The sequence below is a fragment of the Micropterus salmoides genome, unplaced genomic scaffold, assembly GCF_014851395.1.
Source record: "Micropterus salmoides isolate LMB-PRFRI ecotype aquatic unplaced genomic scaffold, ASM1485139v1 Ms_hic_scaffold_16, whole genome shotgun sequence".
NCBI classification, from domain to species: Eukaryota; Metazoa; Chordata; class Actinopteri; order Centrarchiformes; family Centrarchidae; genus Micropterus; species Micropterus salmoides.
In genome coordinates this window covers 7,672,335-7,692,464 of record NW_024040707.1, presented here as the reverse complement: position 1 = coordinate 7,692,464, position 20,130 = coordinate 7,672,335, and the positions used below count along the sequence as shown (strand labels likewise).

General features: G+C 39.8%; 1 protein-coding gene across 1 annotated transcript; it reads left to right on the top strand.

Annotated features, from left to right (window-relative positions):
- The first annotated feature begins 13,915 nt into the window (after positions 1–13,915).
- On the top strand, positions 13,916–19,169 carry olfml3a (olfactomedin-like 3a). The gene is made up of 3 exons (XM_038723754.1): positions 13,916–14,213; positions 15,747–16,059; positions 18,037–19,169. The coding sequence occupies exons 1-3, from the start codon at positions 13,959–13,961 to the stop codon at positions 18,819–18,821; spliced, it is 1,353 nt and encodes a 450-aa protein (XP_038579682.1). The 5' UTR covers positions 13,916–13,958; the 3' UTR covers positions 18,822–19,169.
- The last annotated feature ends 961 nt before the right edge of the window (positions 19,170–20,130 follow it).

Below are 20,130 nucleotides of genomic sequence, written 5' to 3'. Positions count from 1 at the left end.
CAATTCCTGAGTAACTTGCCCAACACTGTTGGTGTGTGATTAATGCTGCATTTCATTGCTCAGCTGCCACCTCATTTACTTGTCACTGCTTTAAATTGAATCTACCTGGGTTATGTTTTGCCTCTACATGATTTGTTGTTTTGCTCAGTTACTTAATTATTGCCTACAAGAAGACAAAGAAAACAAAAAGAGATCACATCTTTATACCTGCAGGATATTATTGTAATTTACCTGTGCAAATTGAGTGCCATGACCACTTTTCTATAGCCCATGCAAACTGAATGTGTCATATCTTCCTCTGAGTAATCTTGCATTAATGGTGTCTGGGCGAGAATAACTTCAAAAACAGACAGCAGCTATGTAAGTATTTTAAGCAATTTAGTTCTCAAATTGCAGCTGTCAAGCACATTTGGGGCTTCCCTCAGTCATGCACAGGCCTTAAAAATGTTGTGCCTCATGTCTCTGTCATGTCTACATCTCTGCACCTTTACAGGTTCACTCAGCAATCTGCACCCCCCCTCCCCAACACACACGCACATGCTCTTGTGTTACAATATTTGTGGGGACATGTCATTGACACTAATCAAACAATGTACAAAGTGCTTCACAAAAGACACACAGAAAGAGAGATGACATATACCACCGTCTACATGTATAAACTTAACCTATGCCCTACTCCTACCCCTAACCTTAACTTAATCCTTACCCTAAAACTAACTCTTAACCCTCAACAACCCTTTAAACTTGTGGGGTCCAGCATTTTGGTCCCAACAAAGCTGTTTGGATCCCACAAGTATAGTGGAATCCCGTTTTTTGGGCCCCACAAATATAGTAAATAAATAGACACACACACACGCACACACACACACAGTCTCACACACACACCTCACAGCATGGACAGGCAGCAGGAAAGAGACTGGTTTAGTTGGAGTGGAGACGGTGGGTTTTAATGACATAGTATCTCTCAGAACCTTGTTCCCATAATTATGCTCTTTCTGACGTGGATCTGTCATTGGCATTGATTGTTTGTCCTGATGCCCACCTCCTTGGGGAGAAAAGTGTGTGAGTGTAGAGGAGAGGGGGGCGCTGGATGTTTGGATCCCCTCAAGCTGGACAGGTTGCATTCAGGAGCCCATCGGAGACCCAAACTGGAGCCATTGGTGAGATTGGTATCGTGTTAATGGCTCCACAGGCTCCAAGATACATAGCAGCAAAACCATAAGAGGCACTGGAATGTGGAGTGCCCTTGAATCATTGTCATAATTAGGGACAATTGCACATGTAGACCCAAGACCTATTGTGCCCATTTGGAACCTGTTTTTGTCTCATACCTCACTGCACTGCATGTGTCTGGGTATTTGTGTGTGTTAAAGGAACAGTAATTGAACATTCTGGGAAGTTACTTCCATTTTTTGACATAATCATTAGCTGAGTTTTTGAACTACAGTTCCAATCAATACAATATTGCCATGGAAAATATCACGATACTATGCTGTATCGATTTTACCCCCCCACCCCAAGTAAAAAGCAAATATGATGTGTGACTGTGCATCACTAACAGTGGTCTGTGCCTGGTGCCTTGTTTTTTTCCCCATATTTGTTCACATTTTGTGAAATTAAAAGTACGGCAAGTTAGCTTTGCACTTACGAATGTACAGACAACTATTACTGTACTACTTTGATACTGAGGAAAACTTAAATACGTGATTATTTTATGCAAATTCTGGAGTTATAAGGAGAGTCTTTTTCTACTGTTTTGAAGCGAATTTATGGATTTTTTATTCAAGATTGACATCTGAGGTGATGATATCCTTGTGGAGTCAAGTTTAGTGTACAAGTGTAACATGTCTGTGTTGAGATTTAAATGATGAATTATGACTCCAAAAAGGAATACCATTTTTGGCGCAAATTGCAGCAATTGCGGCAATTAAAGTATTTAGCATCTCTCTTAGCATCCGATTAAGCTAAATGTTTTCAAGTACATTACAGTGACATGTGTGTCACAGCCTCTGCTGCAGCTCAAACTGCTTACCGTGTTGATAAGTTCACCAAATCAGCCAAACTACAATAACCAACTTCCTGATGTTGCACCTGTCTCTTTCACCTCTTGCAGTACCTTTGCCTCACATCTATCCCTTCGTACCCCCACTGCAACTCTCCTGCACCCAGGGTAGTCGTGTCTTCACAATTTGAAAACCTCTGGCTTAAATAAACAAGATATAACACCTTAATTAGAGGTGCAGGTTGGCTAATTGTATTAACTTTGGCCAGAACCAGGTTAACTATTTCCCCCTTAAGCTAAACTAAGTTATCTAAGTGATATCATGCAGAAACAAAAGCTGTATCACTCTTCTTGTCTAACTGTTGGCAAGTAAGCTAATAAATGCTGTTGAAAAGTGTTGAACTATTCCTTTAAAACAGTTGTTTATATTTAGTCAAGCCTCCAGTTATAGCAGAATGTTCCCTGGCTTCGTTATGCAACAGCAGCACTAAGCTCAGTTGTCATGAAAAACATGTCAGACATCCAGTGTAATACATGCCACTCTGTATGACAGATGATTAGACCTGAAATAGCACTATTGACATAAATATGGGCAAATATCCCTCATTATCTTTTCCCCCTACTGATAACAGAGGATGGAGTTGGGGGTGCAGGTGAGGCGACTCAGGCATGAGGCTCCTGGGAATAAAAACAGCAGACCTGGTCTGATCATGGGCCGGTAGCCCATGTCTGAGGGTGTGGTGAGTCTGAGGTTGATGATCTGGATAAGATAAGTCCTTGCAGTGATATGGGTGAGTTCAGAGATTGAGCATGGAAGGCTGCAGGGTCCCTGAGGGATGGAGCAGGCAGTAGTATACATTATTAGAGTCACTGCTACTTGGGTAAAAAAAAATATTTACACAACAACTGCTTTTATGACGTATTTTTACTTGATCTAACTAAAGCACTTGATCTAGTCAGCATTATCTTCTGAATGATAAACTTTATTTTATTGGCACGTCTGTATCTCCTTTGCTTTGATTTCATAAATTTTCAGTTTTCATAACAGTAAACAGTGTCTTCTGTTAAATGGCAACAAATCCAATTTAGTTGACATAGAGAAAGGTGTCCCCCAAGGATCAATTATTGGGCCGCTATTATTTACTATATTCAAAAACAATCTTCTGTCAGTCTGCTGAGTGTAGTACGCAGCTGTAAGTGGAAGACACAATGAATTATTCATGAGAATATTATATTAATTAAATCCAGACCCTCTGAAACACCTCAGTCAGTGTCACATCGGCCTTTTCTCAGTCTGCAGGGAGAGCCAGTGTGGTATTTCATTACTCAAATCAAGACTGTCAAACGATTGTGTATATCCTGGCGGAGACTGATCCAGTTGGCTCATAAATGCCCAGGCTTCTGCCATCCATTTGTTCACGTGTGATCTCATATATCACACTTGTCACTCCTAGGCAGCTATAATCTCCCAGAAGCTTTTAGTAGAAATCCTGCTGACAGTGTTATTTGAAATGCGCTGTGATTATTCATTATAGAGTTTACACATATGTGGGAAGATCTCTAAAGATGAAGATACACAGAACAACTCTAAGGACAAAAATAACTTCAAAGTTCTTACATGGAAATAAGAAAATATGTATTTTCACTGTCTTTCAGTTTTTTGCCTGTTGCTGGGACTGTTGCTCATCGACATTACCTAAAAAGCTGGTGTATTACCATCTTAAGACGCAGGGATATAATGAGATGGCTTGTGGGATGAGGCATTCAGTATGAAAGGATAAACAGAAAACAGCAGTGTACTTTCACACAGTTCACAGACTGAAAACTATAATCTTGTAAATCCTGTCAAAATCCCAGGGATGTATGTTTCACTAGGAAATATACACACTTGATATACGTACCTTCTGTCTATCACTGCTATGTGATTACACCCATAAATACATTTGAATGAGAAAGAGCATCTCTAGATGTTTTGGCAGGGCAATAAAACCGTGAAAAAAGTAATATTTGTGGACGTAACTCTTCTGCTTTGAGACAGGTTTACAGTCTCGTGCTGGCAGGATGGATTCCTGAAATAAACTTTCCAGACTCAGGGAGTGAAAACAACTCCCTTTCTTTTGTGAGGGAGACGAGGCTCGACCCGATATTCATCAGTGGGGATAACCTCTGACCCCAGAATCATATGACGCTGAGTGCTGGAGATCCCGGTGCAGCCAGACAGTCTGTCTGAGACGCCATCTCTCTCTCTCTCTCTTCCCAACACATTATCTCCCTCTCTTTCTCCCTACCTCCCATTTTTTCCCCCATCCCTCACCTTTCTTGCCGGTTTAGGAACTTATTAGAATGTGGAGGGGTGCCGAATCTTTTTAAAAACGCAAGGCCCTCCACAGAGTTATAAATTTTTTTTTTTTTTTGGACAATTCATTTGATCATAAATATCTAGAAGAGGCTAAGCACAAATATTTTAAGAGGGTTTCCACCAGTTTAAACCATAGTGTTTTAATGACAATTTAAAAAAAAAAGATTAATTAATACAAATTTCTCGCCGATGGACTCACCTCTTCTGTCGAGCACTTATGGAAAATGATGTAAGTTAAAGGCACCCAAAAACTGAAATACTGAATAAACAATGATATATGTTTTTTGTTAAATACAAAATTAAAAATGTATCTAAACATATGGAGTGACAGCTTGGTGTCATCTCAGGTGGTCAAATAGCAATGATTTGAGAAAGTCTAACAAAGCATCTGTATTTGTTGCACAAGGTGCCCTTAAACGTCCTTATGAGTCGCCTTGGGCTTTACAGAAACCCAAAACAAGATGTTTACCTAAACCTTGCACAGATGTTTTGATGCCTAAACCTAACCAAAACCATGATCTTTTACTATACCTAGTAGTGTTTGAAGACCACATATTAAAATAGCGTTTGATATGGACCGGATTTATGATAAGGTTTTCTTATTTCTGGAGCAGAAAGTGGAAATTTCAGTTTAATATTGATTCTCTAAAGCAAAGCACAACTTTAACTCCATCATTTTAAACTATTCCTAACCTTTTTTAATAAAATTCTTTTGCAATAAATCTTGAAAGGGAAAGCTGAAATTAAATATAAATTAGATGAAAAAAACAAAAGAAAAAGCACTCCCAAGAAATGAGACCACTTTCATTTCCCCTTTTCAGACCCCATCTCCCCCAAAAATGTTAGTACAGTCCCTTACTTTGCCCCCATTTTAAATATTGCTGACATGTATTTCTATGTCTTATGAAACCATATAAATTTGTTTTTATGAGATTTGGAAAATTTGAAATCTAAGAGAAATATCAGTGTCTCCGCTATGACAGCCCCCTCTTTCTCTCACTACCCCTCAGATACCAGCGTGCAGACAAGACGGTGGGCTCTCACTGCCCCAAACAATTACCATTAGGTAGGCCATGACAGAGCTTTTCCACACTGTGCAACAGACTGAAACAGCTGCTGACAAGCCCATCTCTCCCGAGCTTTGCTCCAGTCTGCCACGATGCTCTGACTGTGACACTGGTTTTCGGATAAAGTACTCTCAGGACATACCTCAAGATGCCGGCTTGATAAACAAATACCTAATGGGCTTCCTACAAGATTTGATTTAATTTAACCGAGTTCCAGGAACTGCTAAATTGTTTCCATCTTGCAGGACCGTACTGTAGCTAATTGTAGCTGCTTATCAGTGTTATCACAGGTTTTAACCTTAACATAATGCAATAGATGTCATGGTTGATTTATTGGAGTTTTTTTTATATGAGTCGTGCTGTAATTACAGAGCAACTATGGATAAATCTCAGGGTAGGATGCGTTCATACTTTCACTAATCCAGACATGGAGCCGCTAAACATGTAATTACCTTACAAAAGAAGTATGCCCCATTTACATGTACTCAGATCATTCAACAAAACGTAAGGGCAGATTATGTGGTGATTTTCACAAAGATAACGACTGGGATCTGGTGTTTATGCACTAATTAGTGTTGGAGTATGTTGCGCAGAGCCTACAATGAACTTGAGCAATTATAACTGTAATTTAATGTTCTCGTCTGCACTATTACCTCATTTATAATGCTCTGGTGTTAACAGTAAATATATGTCCTCATGATGTATGGTAGCAAAACATGATGGTTTATTTTGATGAAAAGGGGGCTTGCAGGTGGGTTGCAAGTGGATGCATCAAGTTGCCCCCTCATCCCCCACCTCCCTTTGCTTACAGGAAGAGAAGGCCAAGCCCCATGCATACATTTCTGTTCACTTCATAATTTGGCAACTGTAGTGTTTGAGGCATTTCACTCAAGTGAATCATGTGGAGCCATGTGCCAAAGAGGAGTTGGGTTTGAGTGCCGCTGTGTTCAGAATGAGGCGGAGAGCATGAGATGACATGTTTTGCTGGTATAGAGGATATGGGAGATACTCGTGTAATGAGTGCTTTGTGAGATAATGGTATGCACAAGCCCGCCTCCTGCTATGTTTCCTCACTCAGCTCCAGAGGCAGAAACAGCAACAAGAACAATGCCGAAACATGTCATGTAGACAGGCTCGGGACGCACACGCATGTGGTGCTTGAGGAGTGGTTGGCGGAGTGAATAGGCAATGTAATCAGATTTCTACATGGCACACCATTGTGTGGGGCTTCTGCAAGTCCCCATGTCACCTGTGGACCTTTGCGGTTCACATTTAGCACATTTATTTTCCCACTTGCCTCTCCTTTACATGTTAAAAGATAAGTTTACTATTTTTTATGTCTGAAACAGTGCAGAAACAAATGTTGTTCATACTGGACATCAAAAAGTCGCTTTCTGAGATGCTTCCAATGGAAGGGAAAAAATCCACTGTCCTCGTTCTGTGCAACAATATCTTCCAATGTTTAGTTGAAGGCAAGCAGGCTTTAGAAGTCTGAGTTACACAAATCATGAAAGTATCTTCCAAAGTTACTGTTCTTTCAGTACCATATTCCCTCTTTGTGTTACTCTGCCGTGGCTCAGCATGGGAACATTGTCCAGGGAAACACAAAGAGGGAATTCTGCATTAAAAAGTAGACAATAGCTTTGGAAGATAACCACTTCATTTGTTTAAATCAGGCTGCTGAAGCCTCATGTTAACTTACTGCGATATCCTTTGGCCACTTGGGGGCAGCGGAAACATCAACACTGCCGCATCATAACCTTTGAAGTTGCTATGGCCAACTTGTTAGCCAACAGTCGCTTTTTTACACATCCAGGAGTTACGGAGCAACATTATTATTCATTTAGGGTGGTATTCCTGGCCACCTGGTGAATGTTCAATATTTTTTTCTGTATTACTGCTGTTTTTGGTCTCTACCAACTACTGAGAGAAATATATGAGGGCTTTTTCACTGAAAACAGCTGCCTGCTAACGCTACAGTGTTGCAAGTTGCAACAATGAACTGAAAGTTGCTATAAAGTTCAGTAAAGCTGAGGGGAGGCCTTTCACATTGTTTTCTCATTGTCATTTGATGCATTGCTATTTTAGCTGCTTTAAAATAAACATTAAAATATATTTTTGCGCAGAATGAGGACTGTGGAATTTGTCCTCCACCTCTTTCATTGAAAGCACATTAGGAAGCGATATTTTAATGTCTAAGATGAACAGGACTAATTATTACAGTAGGCAAAAACAATGTGCATTTGGGCATGTGAGTTCTGTTTAAGACAGACCTGAAAAAAAGAAACATCCATTAAACCAATTGACTGCCTGGCTGTGACAGAGAACTTGTATTGGTGGATGCTCAGACATGCATGTGTGTGTAACATCAAGCTGCAGCACAGCAGAGAATAGGGTCTAGACCGAGGAGCAGTATGGCTAACAGCTGTGTGCTCCTGTCCAGGGACAACTGGCTGTGATGGCATTTCCTTGGATATTCTCTCACATACTGTGTCTTTATTTCCAGCGGTCAAGCTCCCATGCAGCACCCACCATGGATAAATGCAGCTTTTGTCAAGAGTTTTTACCCCTCTGAGCAGCTGTCCACAGCCCCTCAGGCGCTCTTCTGCTCAGCAACCCAAGCAAGTGCATGTCGCCTGTCAGGGCAGCGAGAAATGAACATTCGAGTTGAGAGACAGTGTTCATTATAGAGCACAGCCAAATTTAGGTATATTGAAAAGAAGCCCCTGTATGCAATGAATTAAAACAAGACACACCTGTGTACTGTGCCTACTTTATATGTGCACTTAATGCATACCTCATTGAAATCTGGCTTGGATACACCTAACACCTCAAACCATTTCACAATTCCTGGTAGTGATATGACTCACTGATGTGCTGTGGATGTTCCCAAAAGTTGGTTTGTAGTCACACTAAGCTGTTAGCTTTCCAAGATTATATGGCAAACAACACAAACATCGAGATCCAGCGCTGCTTTGACCGTAAATAGAATTAACTTGCATGGGCCTTTCATTTTACGGCAAAGTCTTCCAATAAATAGAAAAAAAGAGTTGATTATAGGCTACAAAGGTAGACGGTAGACTTGGGATGCAGAAAAATGTGTCTCTCAGCGGCTGATTAAATACAGGAGATGAAATTTTGAAGCCAGGCAGAGCAAGTGTGTCACTAATAAGGCCTTGACTGTTACCTGGACTGACAGCCAGAGAATGGGAAGAGAAGGACTGGCTCCACACTGCTCAGTCAGCCAGAAAGCCCCCAAACGTCAGGGCTAACGCAGGTCAAGTGATTTGGCGCCTCGGGTGTATTAAAGCTATTTACAAGGGACTAAAGGATTTACGTTGCTTCACCCATTCGGTCTGCGATTTTATACGACCTGGCACTGGGCTGCTAAGTTTTCTCTCAATCAATACGAAAGGGTAATAAAGAATGTTGCCTTTACGGGTGTTTGGCTTTTTGTTTAGTTGCAGAGGAAAGAGGTTTTTATGGGTGGCTCCTGACGCCTGGTGTGAAGGCAAACACACACAAGATTACATGAGATTCTCTGCACTCACACACACACACTCACGCACAAACACACAAAAACATATATGCACGCATGCTCACACACACAAATTCATCATCACAATCAAAGTTAGAAAGCTACCACACTTGAAGTTTTAAAAGCATTTTAAAATTTAGAAAACATTTTACTTTAACCCCACTTATTTGCATTCATAGACAGCTTATAAGCATTTAAAATGCTATATGCTATGCTATGCTATAATGTAATTGTAAGAAGTTTAAAGGGTTTATTTATGTGTTTGTCAATGCCTGTAACTCCTCTTATGAGCACCTGTAGGAATGACAATCTAGTAAAACACAGTTATAATAACATAAAATATGTCTTAATCTCTCTCTATGTATATTTGTGATATTCCACTTAGTCTATTTATATAAACCATTTTATACAGTCTATGTATTTTAATGATTACTTTTAAAACTTTAAGTACATTTTGGTGATGATACTTTTATACTTTTTGTTGCTCCTAGATCTCAGTACTTCTTCCATCGCTGTTCACCACTGACTTTTTCACATAAAGATATATGCTGCCATCTTGTGGATAACTTGCAAGGTAACCATAGTGTAAGTAGCTTTTGATTTTGAGGTACTTATACTCAAGGGTGTTACTTTGTGTCAAAAAGTGGTGGGGACATAAGGGCTCAGATTAGGGGTGTGATGATACACTGTGAGAAGTGACGATGCACGAGAAGATGAGAAGATTTTTTCTGCTCCAATTTATGGTGGCAATGTCTGTATTTATATAAAGTCAAACAAAAAATTCAGCTGGCAGGTGACAATTCATAAACAGAATTTAATGCAGTGATCAGCTGCATGTTTTAGCTTAAGTTACTTTTTTTGGACAATGCACATTTGAGCATTTTCATTTGTTAGATACCTTTTTTGGTGCAAGCTATTATACAGAACACTTTAAAAAATGCTTTCAAAAAGTGATGGGGACAAAATCAGCTATTTAAAAAAGTGGTGGGGACATGGGGTCCCCAGTGTCAATGCCACCTATGCTTATACTTTATTTTAAGTGTTTAAATGTTCTGTTTTATTGTACACCAACTCTGAGCTGAAAAGATGTGAGGCTGCAATATGCAGATGTTTAGTAGAACATAATGAATCCTGAATGATGTTTTGCCCCTTTGATCACATCACATTACTCAATGGTGCAATTAAGACTGTAATTAATAATAGATTAACAATCCAGTGGCAGACAGTATGAGACACTTGCTTTAAATGAATTTAGCAAAATAGAAAAAGAGCATAAAACTGTAATTACTCACATCAATCAAAAATGTGATTGAACAAAACCTCTGGGGCATAAACACACACACACAGATTTTTCAGCCATTGGCCTGTCAATGCCCTCGCCTGCCAGCTCCAGACAGGCAATGTGTTCCAGATTAGATCAAACTCCAGGTTGCCCATTTCGATTCTAAAAGCAGCTGTACGACACTCTGTTACCATGACGACACTCAGTCTGGTCTGAGGTCTGCAGACATAAAAATAGACAGGGAGGTTGTGGTTCAGTTCAGGACTTGCTGAGATGATAGTGGGCAGCAGACAATCAAAAAAAGAGCATGATTACACCACAGCCATTAGGCGGCTGGAGTATCTGGCATGGTGCACTGGCCCTTAATCAAACTATGATGATAAACAAGCAAACCTTGAACCCAAACTTTTCTGACGTTTTGGTTTGTGTCTGCAGCCTTCACGGTTCATAGTTCGATTGTTGTGACAGGGGTGAAACAGGGGCACCTGAGTCAAAAAAAGTTGCCTTAATTCAGATCATGGATAGATTACTGAAAAGGCCTCTGGACCAGAACCTCTGCATGAAGTCAATCAAACAACTACAAAGAGACACAAAAGGACAACAAAGAGATGTAAAGCGACCGCAAAGAGAAGCAAAATGATCATAAGGTGATGTGAAATAACCACAAACACATGCAAAACAACCACAAAGAGATGGAAAGCGACCAAAAGAGACACAAAACAGCCTCAAAGACATGCAAAATTACCACAAAGGGATGTAAAATGACAACAAAGAGACGCAAACCGACCATAAAGAGACATAAAATAACCACAAACACATGCAAAACAACCACAAAGAGATGCAAAATGAACACAAAGATGTAAAAAGACCACAAAGATGTGAACTACAAAAAAGAGACGCAAAACAACCACAAAAAGTTGCAAAATGCAGCTGTCTAATTTGTTATTGTTTTATGTCTCTGTGAGTGCGGGCGTGTTGCTTCTACATAAACGGTATAATACTGTAACAGCAGTTATATATAGATCTTTTCTACTTTAACGGGTAAAATGCGTAACAATTTTGCCTCTCATTCACATACACACTCACACTGATAGCAGTGGAGCCGTCATGCAAGACACTGGTCTGTCTACCGGGAGCAACTCGGGGTTCAGTGCTTTGCTTGAACCGCTCTATCTCCTGAGCTAGAGCTTTTCCATGTCTGTGTCCAGGGGCCCGTTGTCTCATAATCTGATAGTGTCTGCAGGCTATGGATTTACAAATAGCAGCTGTTTATTGATATTAGCTGATATTAGGACATTTAAAGTTGTTTATTTAGCATGAATTCATTACTCTAAATAAATAATGTAACCATTAATAATGTACAATTTCTCATTGCCAAGAGCCAGTGCATCCCCCCATCCCTCCATTTAAAGGTTTCTAAACCTGGGCCTGGAATGAAAGGTCATGTGTTGACAGGCAAATGTGATTGCCTGTGTAATCAAAACCTCATGCACTGTTGCTCGAATCAGAGCAATGCAGTCTCAATCTCCTTCCAAGTAGCAATGAAGTGTTATTGACTAGCTGTCAATGTGGAAGGAGAGCTATATGCTCGAACCAATGAGGCAGATCAACCGTGGGAGTTCAGCCATACAGGTCTGACTGTTGTTTAATGGTGCAAATTTGCAACTGAAATTTTTGTCTCTTAACTTTTAACTGCGGTTTTGTGCAACAGTTATCTTCAGATTGGTTCAGCATCTTGATATTAGTTCTGCTGACACAGTCTCTGTTTTTACATCTCAACAAAAAAACAACCTTTATTAAAAAACACTTCCTTCACAGTATTTTGGAATTTTATCTGTTTTTTTTTTTTTTTTTTTTTTCTCTTTTTATTTATTAGCAGCATTTATATAGCAGCATTTGGAAAACTTTTATATAAATAAAGTATTTTATATTACAAAATTGTAGTGGTAAGTACTTTTTCCAGGAGAGATGTGGATAGTTACACTTTAAAATACAGGCAAATTACAGTAGAAGTTTTTTGTACGAAATACTGATACATCAGTGAGGTACAAGGAAAGAAGTAAATAATTACAGGGTACAGACCAACATGCTTAGTGAAAAGTTAGTTAGTGTTTATTTCTGTGTCATGCCCAGCATTTGAAACCCAGCTATTTATCAAAAATATAAAACATTAACCTTTCAATCCACATATACAAAAATCAGTAACAACATTAAATGTACTTATATACTATATATACTATTTTTTCATATCTGAACAACCAACTCAGTTTTTGTGCATCATCCACATTTTTAATATCAGTTTCTGTTTTTATCTTACAAACAACGTAATGGACAGTTCTCAGTAAAAAGAGCAATAGAAAACAAAATGGATATGTCAAATCTACATATCCTTTTTACAATAGTTATGTCATGACCTACTAGACCTTAAAACATAAGAGAAACAAAAATGCTACCCATTCCTACAGATCCCAGGGCTGCTAAAGTTACATGCAAAATGCTATTTACAATTTTCTATGCCACAGTAGGCAGACAGGCGGGAAGCCGAGCGAGTAAAGCCTGCAGGAGCCGCGGCAAGTCAACCTTTAAGCCTGTGGCCTGAACCAATCAGCTTCCTGGAATTAACTATAGACTTACCTATAGAGCCACCACAGCTGGTTCACCAGAGAGAGCGATCCACAAGCACACACAGATGGATTTAAAGCTCATAATATAAACAAATATAAAAAACACAATGTCACTGTGTGTATAGACTTTGTGCTGTATGCTGTTAAAAAATACAATAAAGTTTCAAACTAATTTCACTGCAATTTTTATGCCGATAATTCACCTATTTCAAGTACCACACTACAGTACAGATTTTAGGTACTTATATAATTACCTCAATATATAAATTTTTACTTCAATACAATAACTTGACAGGTTAAGTTCCTTCACAAATTTGAATTTTTGCATTCAAAACGTACAAAGAGCTTATCAAATACTGTAGCGTCCCTCAATAAGAAGCTATCAGATGCTATGTCACCCAGTCCGTTACAATATGATGTTTTGTTATAAACTACCCAAAAGTCAGTTGCAATATTATATAGTACAGATATATAGATGTAACAGTTAGTTGATTAACTGATTTGTTATGATTCGTTAACTGATTCGTTCAAAATGAGCTCCAAGTCAACCAACTACAGTGAAATCCTGCTTTAACAATAATGCGTGAATAATAATACTCTAATGATATAATACATAACAGTATAATAGTCACAGGAGCCATTTTTCTGCATGGAGTACTTTTACTTTTAATACTTTTAGTACATTTTCCTGATTATACTTACATATTTTTACTTATTAAGATTTTCAACGCAGGGCTTTTTCTTGCAACAGAGTATTTTTTACAGTCTGATATTAGTACCTTTACTTAAGTAAATGATCTGAATACTTCTTTTAACACTGATTGATAAAACTGTTTGGTTGTGTTCTGTCGGCGCTATAATCCCGGCTTACATGCCCGAGACTGTGTGTACAACACGTACAACAAGCACAAATGCACAAAGTGAGTGGAGCACATTCACTTTTCGAGGACAGAGAGGGGTAAGAGGCACAAGGCTCCTCCCTGAGAGTTTGTGAAAACATTCCAGCAAAGTGAGTGCGGTCAAAGAATTGGAAACTCACAGAGTGGCCTCTTACTCCCTCTATCCTCCTCACCTTTTTTTTTGTACATGTACTTACACTGTATACAAGTGCTTATAGGTTGTGTGAAGCTCTTAGGACGATTCTGCAGGGGAACACATCAAGGTGGGAAACCTGAGGAATCCTTTAAAATCTGCACAAATAAACTCTGCTGTCCCATTGATCGGCTCACAATGAAGCTGGTGTTTGTCCTCCTTGTATCCACTGCCTGGACTTTCACTGGAGCCCAGTATTACTACCAGGGGCTGATGGATTATCTGGAGAACAGGTTGTTGGCTATTGAGGTAAGAAGCAATACCCCTTTAAATGACTGATGATTAGTCAATATACTGTAGTTTTTGATGTGTTAAGTGAAGACACAGATCACTCTGAAGTCAACAATTTGAACAACCAGTTGATATGTCTGAGTTCCTTATGGCCTCGTCCTACTCTTTTCATATGAATTTAACGTTAACTAATACAGTCCAATTAATGCAATCTCTTCCCAGCTCATCAACTTTGCAGGGGCCTCTGGGGGAGTATCAGTTGATGCATGCAGCACACAGTTTCTGTCCGACATTACAATTTATTCTGGCTTTAAGACAATGACACATCAGTAATGAGTACAAGCTCAACCTTTGCTGCCATGGCACCAAACATCCCAACCTCCTAATAGAAAGATGTGTTCTTCAAAGGTAAAATTATGCTGTATTACAACAAAGTGCCTGGGGGAAGGATTTAAATTACTGAGAGTTCAGTATTGTGTTTTCAAGGGATGTTATGATACAGCAAAGTTTTTGTAAGGGGAGACTTTTGTTGGCTTAAGGTGCGTGTGATAGGAAATGCAAGAGGATTACGTCTGGTAATCTCAGTGAACTATCATTTAAATAATTCTTTTGATGTATTCTTTTGGGGTACATTTTCAGTGTCTTCAACCGTGTGGCTGCAAGGCAAAAATGACAATCTTGTAACTGTTATCTGCATGAAATGAATTGTCTATTTACAGCTAAATCCTGCTCTTGTGTGCTCTCCTGTGGCTTCCCCCCAGTCTCAATTCCAATATGCTGGTTCAACATCTGCATTGATGTGAACATTTCATCTGCAAGTTTTCATTGAAGTTTCATTTCCATTTGAGCACAGGCCCACAGGAAGCAAAGGAATAAAATGAAACAGAGGCGGAGGAGACAGTGGAGAAGCAGTCAGTTATTACGTCTGGCTCTGAATAATTTACCTGTCACTCTGACTGTGTCGATCACTGAGAAACCCAGTGCTTTTGTAATGGTGATAATGCTTTGATTGAAACAGCAACATTTTACTATCTAAGTTTTACTATGGAAGGCAACAAGACTAAAGGTCTACAACCATGCTAGTGGCTCTGTGAGGTTGTAGCTACTTATTAGGCACGGAGGTGATATGAGCTAAATGCCAATAGCAGTACAAGTACAATAGATATCACGTTCACCCCCTTGGTTTGGTGTGTTAACATCCTAACATTTGGTAATTAGCACTAAACACAGAGGCAGTTAGATGTAAATCAGAGTTGTTTTTGTGTCCACCTGATGAATTTAATTCCAATATTCACCTTCTTTAGCTCTGTTTTTGATCTCCACCAACTCCCGAGGGTCTCTTTAGCTGCTAAATGTTCCACTCAGTTCACCAGCTAGTCTCTAACTGTCTGTGTCTGCTGTACAGTGGGTTTTTAGGATACTAGAAAGGTCAGAGGATCACTACATTCAGCAAGCTTCATCCTCTGGAGATTGTGGCTTAAGTAGAAACCAGAAAAAAACTCATCTTACAGTTTATTTAAACACTTGTTTTGCTCTGCCAATGTCTGGTAGGACCGCATGCAGTTGTGGCATGATCAGTCCCATCGCTACCACAGAGAGCTGCAGGATTTCAAAAAGCTGACTGTTGTGGCCATGGATGGGCTGAGGAACGAGCACAGCATGCTATTCAAAGACCTTGAAGGAGCTGCAGTCCGAGTGGACAGGGTGGAGCGAGAGATGGACTATGTGGAAACCCAGACTTCCCCTCGGGCCTGTGCGAATAAGGCAGATAAGGTGGTGGAGCAGGGAGCCTGGGGGCTGGAGGAGAGCAGAGGAGAGGAAGAGGAGGAAGAAGACTGGGAGGAGCTACACTCCAGAGTCTCTGGTGAGCTGCAGGGAAGTACATGCACGTTTCAGCCAAACATCCTCCTCAGGATGGCTGCATTTGATCTTTCAGTTTTATTAATGATAGAGCCCTGGCACAGTCAGAGGAATTAGGATATATAGATTGCATGTTCTATAGTTAGTTCTATAGTATAGTTCCCCTTTGCAGAGTTGCTGTCTTGGAAAAGGCATGCCACTAGAAAATGGAAAACAAACACTGTGCTGTTACAAGTCATTTAACGAAGTGATTTGAGTCTGTGGGCAGTCATGTTTTCCAGGAGAAATGTGGGTTGCTGCAACTCATTTATTTCAGCAGCGCTACTCCCCTGTTTTTGCCGTTTGAGCACAGTGTTTGTCTTCATAATCTTCAGGTCCCAAGGCGTGCTGCTACAAACAACACTGAGATGGAACTGCTGCAGTAATTTACTTGGGTAATACAGGGACTTAAAACCATTTTAAAGCACAATGCGGAAATTTAGGAAATCACATAATTCCAGGAAACACACCAGTCTTTATATTGGCAGATTTCACTGAATATGCACATTACGTTAAACATCAAATTTTGTTTGCTCTTAACTGGTTCCAAAAGCTAAATCCTTTTGGGACCATTTAATCCAGACTCTTTATACAAATATTGATTTCTTTACTAATCTTGCTGACTTAATTAGACAATCAATAACATACATTCAAGAATTATGTAGTAATATGATAAATGCTCTGCTCAGAACCACAATGCTAGTCATGCACTACATAATCAAGGGAGATTTCACTCATTCAGGCGTTTTAATGCAAAGCGAATGTCAGTACAATGCAGAGCAAAGGCTTCTCTCATAGTTTCTGTGTTTAAAACCTCCTGTGAAATCTGGAGCTGTGTCTCTGCAGAGAGGAGGGACAGGAAGCTGCCCTGAAGCTGCACTGTTACTCTCCAAGCTCATGAGCTCTGCACACAGTGAGCCATTGTGGATGTTTGTGAAGTGACCCAAAATGAACTTTGCTGCATTGTAGGGACCCATTTCAGATTTGTGAGCATAATGTTAATTTCGCCCCAGGACACATCAGGGGGACATCCTTTGTTTGTGTATTTTACTGAAAGCATTTTTATTAATCTTCTTTTACAGAAAGCATCGTAATGCTGTCTGTGTGCTGCACTAATACTTCCTCTCATTATGAGTCTGTGTGTCCAATTTCCCCCTGACTGGTTTGCATTTACCTTAATTCGGAGAGCCAGATATTGACTGCGGCAGGCTGCTTGATGTTTTCTAAATGTTAGGTTGCAAATACACATTTCAGCTAAGGAATGTCACTTTACTGAAACATGCTAATGGAAATAATTATGGCAGCTGGGGATAGAAGTCTTAAATAATTTATTATAATTATATTAACTTAACACCTGTGAAATATCTTTAGATATTTAGATGTGTAATGTTTCACACCACAGACATGTAACCCGAGGTGCAGCATCTGGATGCAGCCACATACAGTTTTCCCATTTTGTTTTCCCTCAAGATGCTTTAAAACGCCTGAAAACTTGTTTGGAATCTTTAGTAATTCTCTATAGTATTAAATATGCATGCATGAATAAACAAAAACCAAAGTTAAAGTTAAAGCCAGATTTGATTGACAGTGGCCTGGCAGCATGGCAACTGTCATTACATTTAGGTTCAATGTTGTTAAATTTTGCTCCATGTTGTTGTTGTTGCACCATTACCTCTAAAGTCAGCCGCATATAAGTGTTATCTTTGGAAAGTTGCTAATGAAACTCATTGAATTGAGAGTAATGTTATGTGGGTTGAGGCCAATTTTCTTAATCGGCTTCTTACCACGAGTGATGTGGTTCTACATGAACATATTCTGCCAAAATAACAACAGTTTTGGTTATTTGAGAGAAGGAAATGTGACTATGTGACAAAGTAAAGCACGAGTGCAGTTAACAGTCAGTGGTGAACATGGTTATTTCTTCAATTCTCTCTTGCTACAGACTGCGTGGAAATCATCTCTGGCATCAGATCAGTGAAGATCCTGAAGAGAGTGGGCAGTCCCAAGGGCATGTGGACAAGAGACCCCAGATCTTCCAAGGTTTACGTCTTTAATGGGACATCGGGAGACAGGATCTACCAGTTCAACTCTGTACGTGACTTTTCCCGCTCTGCTGGTGTCAACAACAGCAGACAGATCATGCTTCCCTCCGAGTGGAGGGGCCCAAGCAGTGCTGTTTATAACGGTTATTTGTACTACATAAAGCAAGAGGCTGATACAGACGTGCAGGTGGTCAGATATGACCTGCTGAGAGGCTCGGTGACAGACACTGCAATGTTCCCTGTGGAGAGCCACGCTACTGTTTACAACCTCAACCCAGAGACTGTCGCCGACCTCGCAGCAGATGACGAGGGCCTCTGGCTCCTCTACGCCACAAGCGACAGTGAACCAAACATCAACCTCGCAAAGATGGACCCTGCCACGCTTGATATAGAAAATATCTGGGACACCCAGTGCCCACGGGAGAACGCAGAGGCAGCTTTTGTAGTCTGTGGCACTGTCTATGTTGTTTACAACACCCGCCTGGCCAGCCGGTCCCGGGTTCAGTGCGTGTTTGACGTTAACGACATGGTGATCAGTGAGGAGGCTCCCCTGCTCTACTTTCCCAGGCGGTACGGAGCCCATGCCAGTCTGAAATACAACCCAGAGGAGAAACAGCTCTATGGCTGGGACGATGGCTACCAAATCATTTACAGACTGACCATGAAGAGGAAACTCCTGGTTTGACAGCTGGGATGTGGTGTCATGTTTTCAAAGGCAAGGATAAAAAATAGGAGCAGTAGCCTACATTAGTCAAAGTCTTTCAGTAGCCTGCAGACTCTTCACTCATGGTAGCTTTAATAAAGATCACCCACATCACAAATTTTTAAGCAAATTAATTAGCTTTTGAACTATTATTTATTAATTGGATCCTTTCCTTATGTGTGTAATAAACATAATCAAAAGAAAAACATGAAAATACCACTCAGTTTATTAGGGGTTGTCATACTTACTGCTATGCATTGTGTGTGTCCTGCCCTCATTTAATTTGACCACCTGATTTAGACGAAAACTCACTTCCTTTGTTCCCATTCCCACTTGTTAGGCCACCGGCTGAGTTGTCAATATAAGCTGTGTGTTGCCACCACAACAAAATTCACAGCACAGACCCCAATTTGCACAAGTCTTTTAATCAAAGAATAGAAAATCATGTCACAGAACTGATAACACGTCACATCCCATGGGAGAAAAAAAAACAACTCTTTTCTGCTGTTGATTTTCAGACTTGTCCAAACAAAAGAATGACAATTTGTAGCGGAAATACTTTATGCTATTTCTGTTTACTTTAGTACACACTGGGTCACTCGTTTTTGTGAGTCTTGATGATGATCTAAAATCTAAAAGGAACTTATATTAGACTTTTTGTCTTAAGTAACAACTGTTGATATCAATCACCAGAACATTTTCTCAAACATTTCTATTATTACAAATACAAAATGTTCAATAAAAAATTGGAAATTCAGTGCTATCATAACAGTTGGAAGGGATACAAGATCATATCAAGAAACGTTACAATATTAGGCAAACTAGAAGGGCTTGAAACAGTCCATAAACTGAGGCAATTGATTTAACAGGTTTCTTCTAAAACATACCACGTTGTCAGAGAAATATATGACCATTTTAAAGCACATGTTTAAAAAAATGAAGAACAGAAACTATGTTATTATTCAAGCACTTGTTTCAAATTTTACACTAAAATAAGAGATTGGAAATCTATCATTAATACCTTTAGTCTAGAGAGGATTTTCATCATCACAACAACTGTGTGAATGAGAGCAAATTTCAAACAGTCACATTTGTGGAGGGGTGTTGATGCTATGGTGAATACGTCAAGAATGGACAATAAAGCTCTGACTCATTCTCGCTACAGCAAGTGCCAATTAGAGAAATGCTACTGCTCTGTAGACGCTGACCTGTCCACCCATCAGCTGCCCCCGCGCTGTTTGGAGGGACTAAACAGCTCGCTCTGGGTAACAGTACCCATGACGGAAATGGC

Coding starts and splice junctions, on each gene's coding strand:
- olfml3a (XM_038723754.1), top strand. CDS start 13,959: ATGTACTTACACTGTATACAAGTGCTTATAGGTTGTGTGAAGCTCTTA. Junction 14,214..15,746: donor ACAGGTTGTTGGCTATTGAG/GTAAGAAGCAAT, acceptor AATGTCTGGTAG/GACCGCATGCAGTTGTGGCA. Junction 16,060..18,036: donor GCTACACTCCAGAGTCTCTG/GTGAGCTGCAGG, acceptor CTCTTGCTACAG/ACTGCGTGGAAATCATCTCT.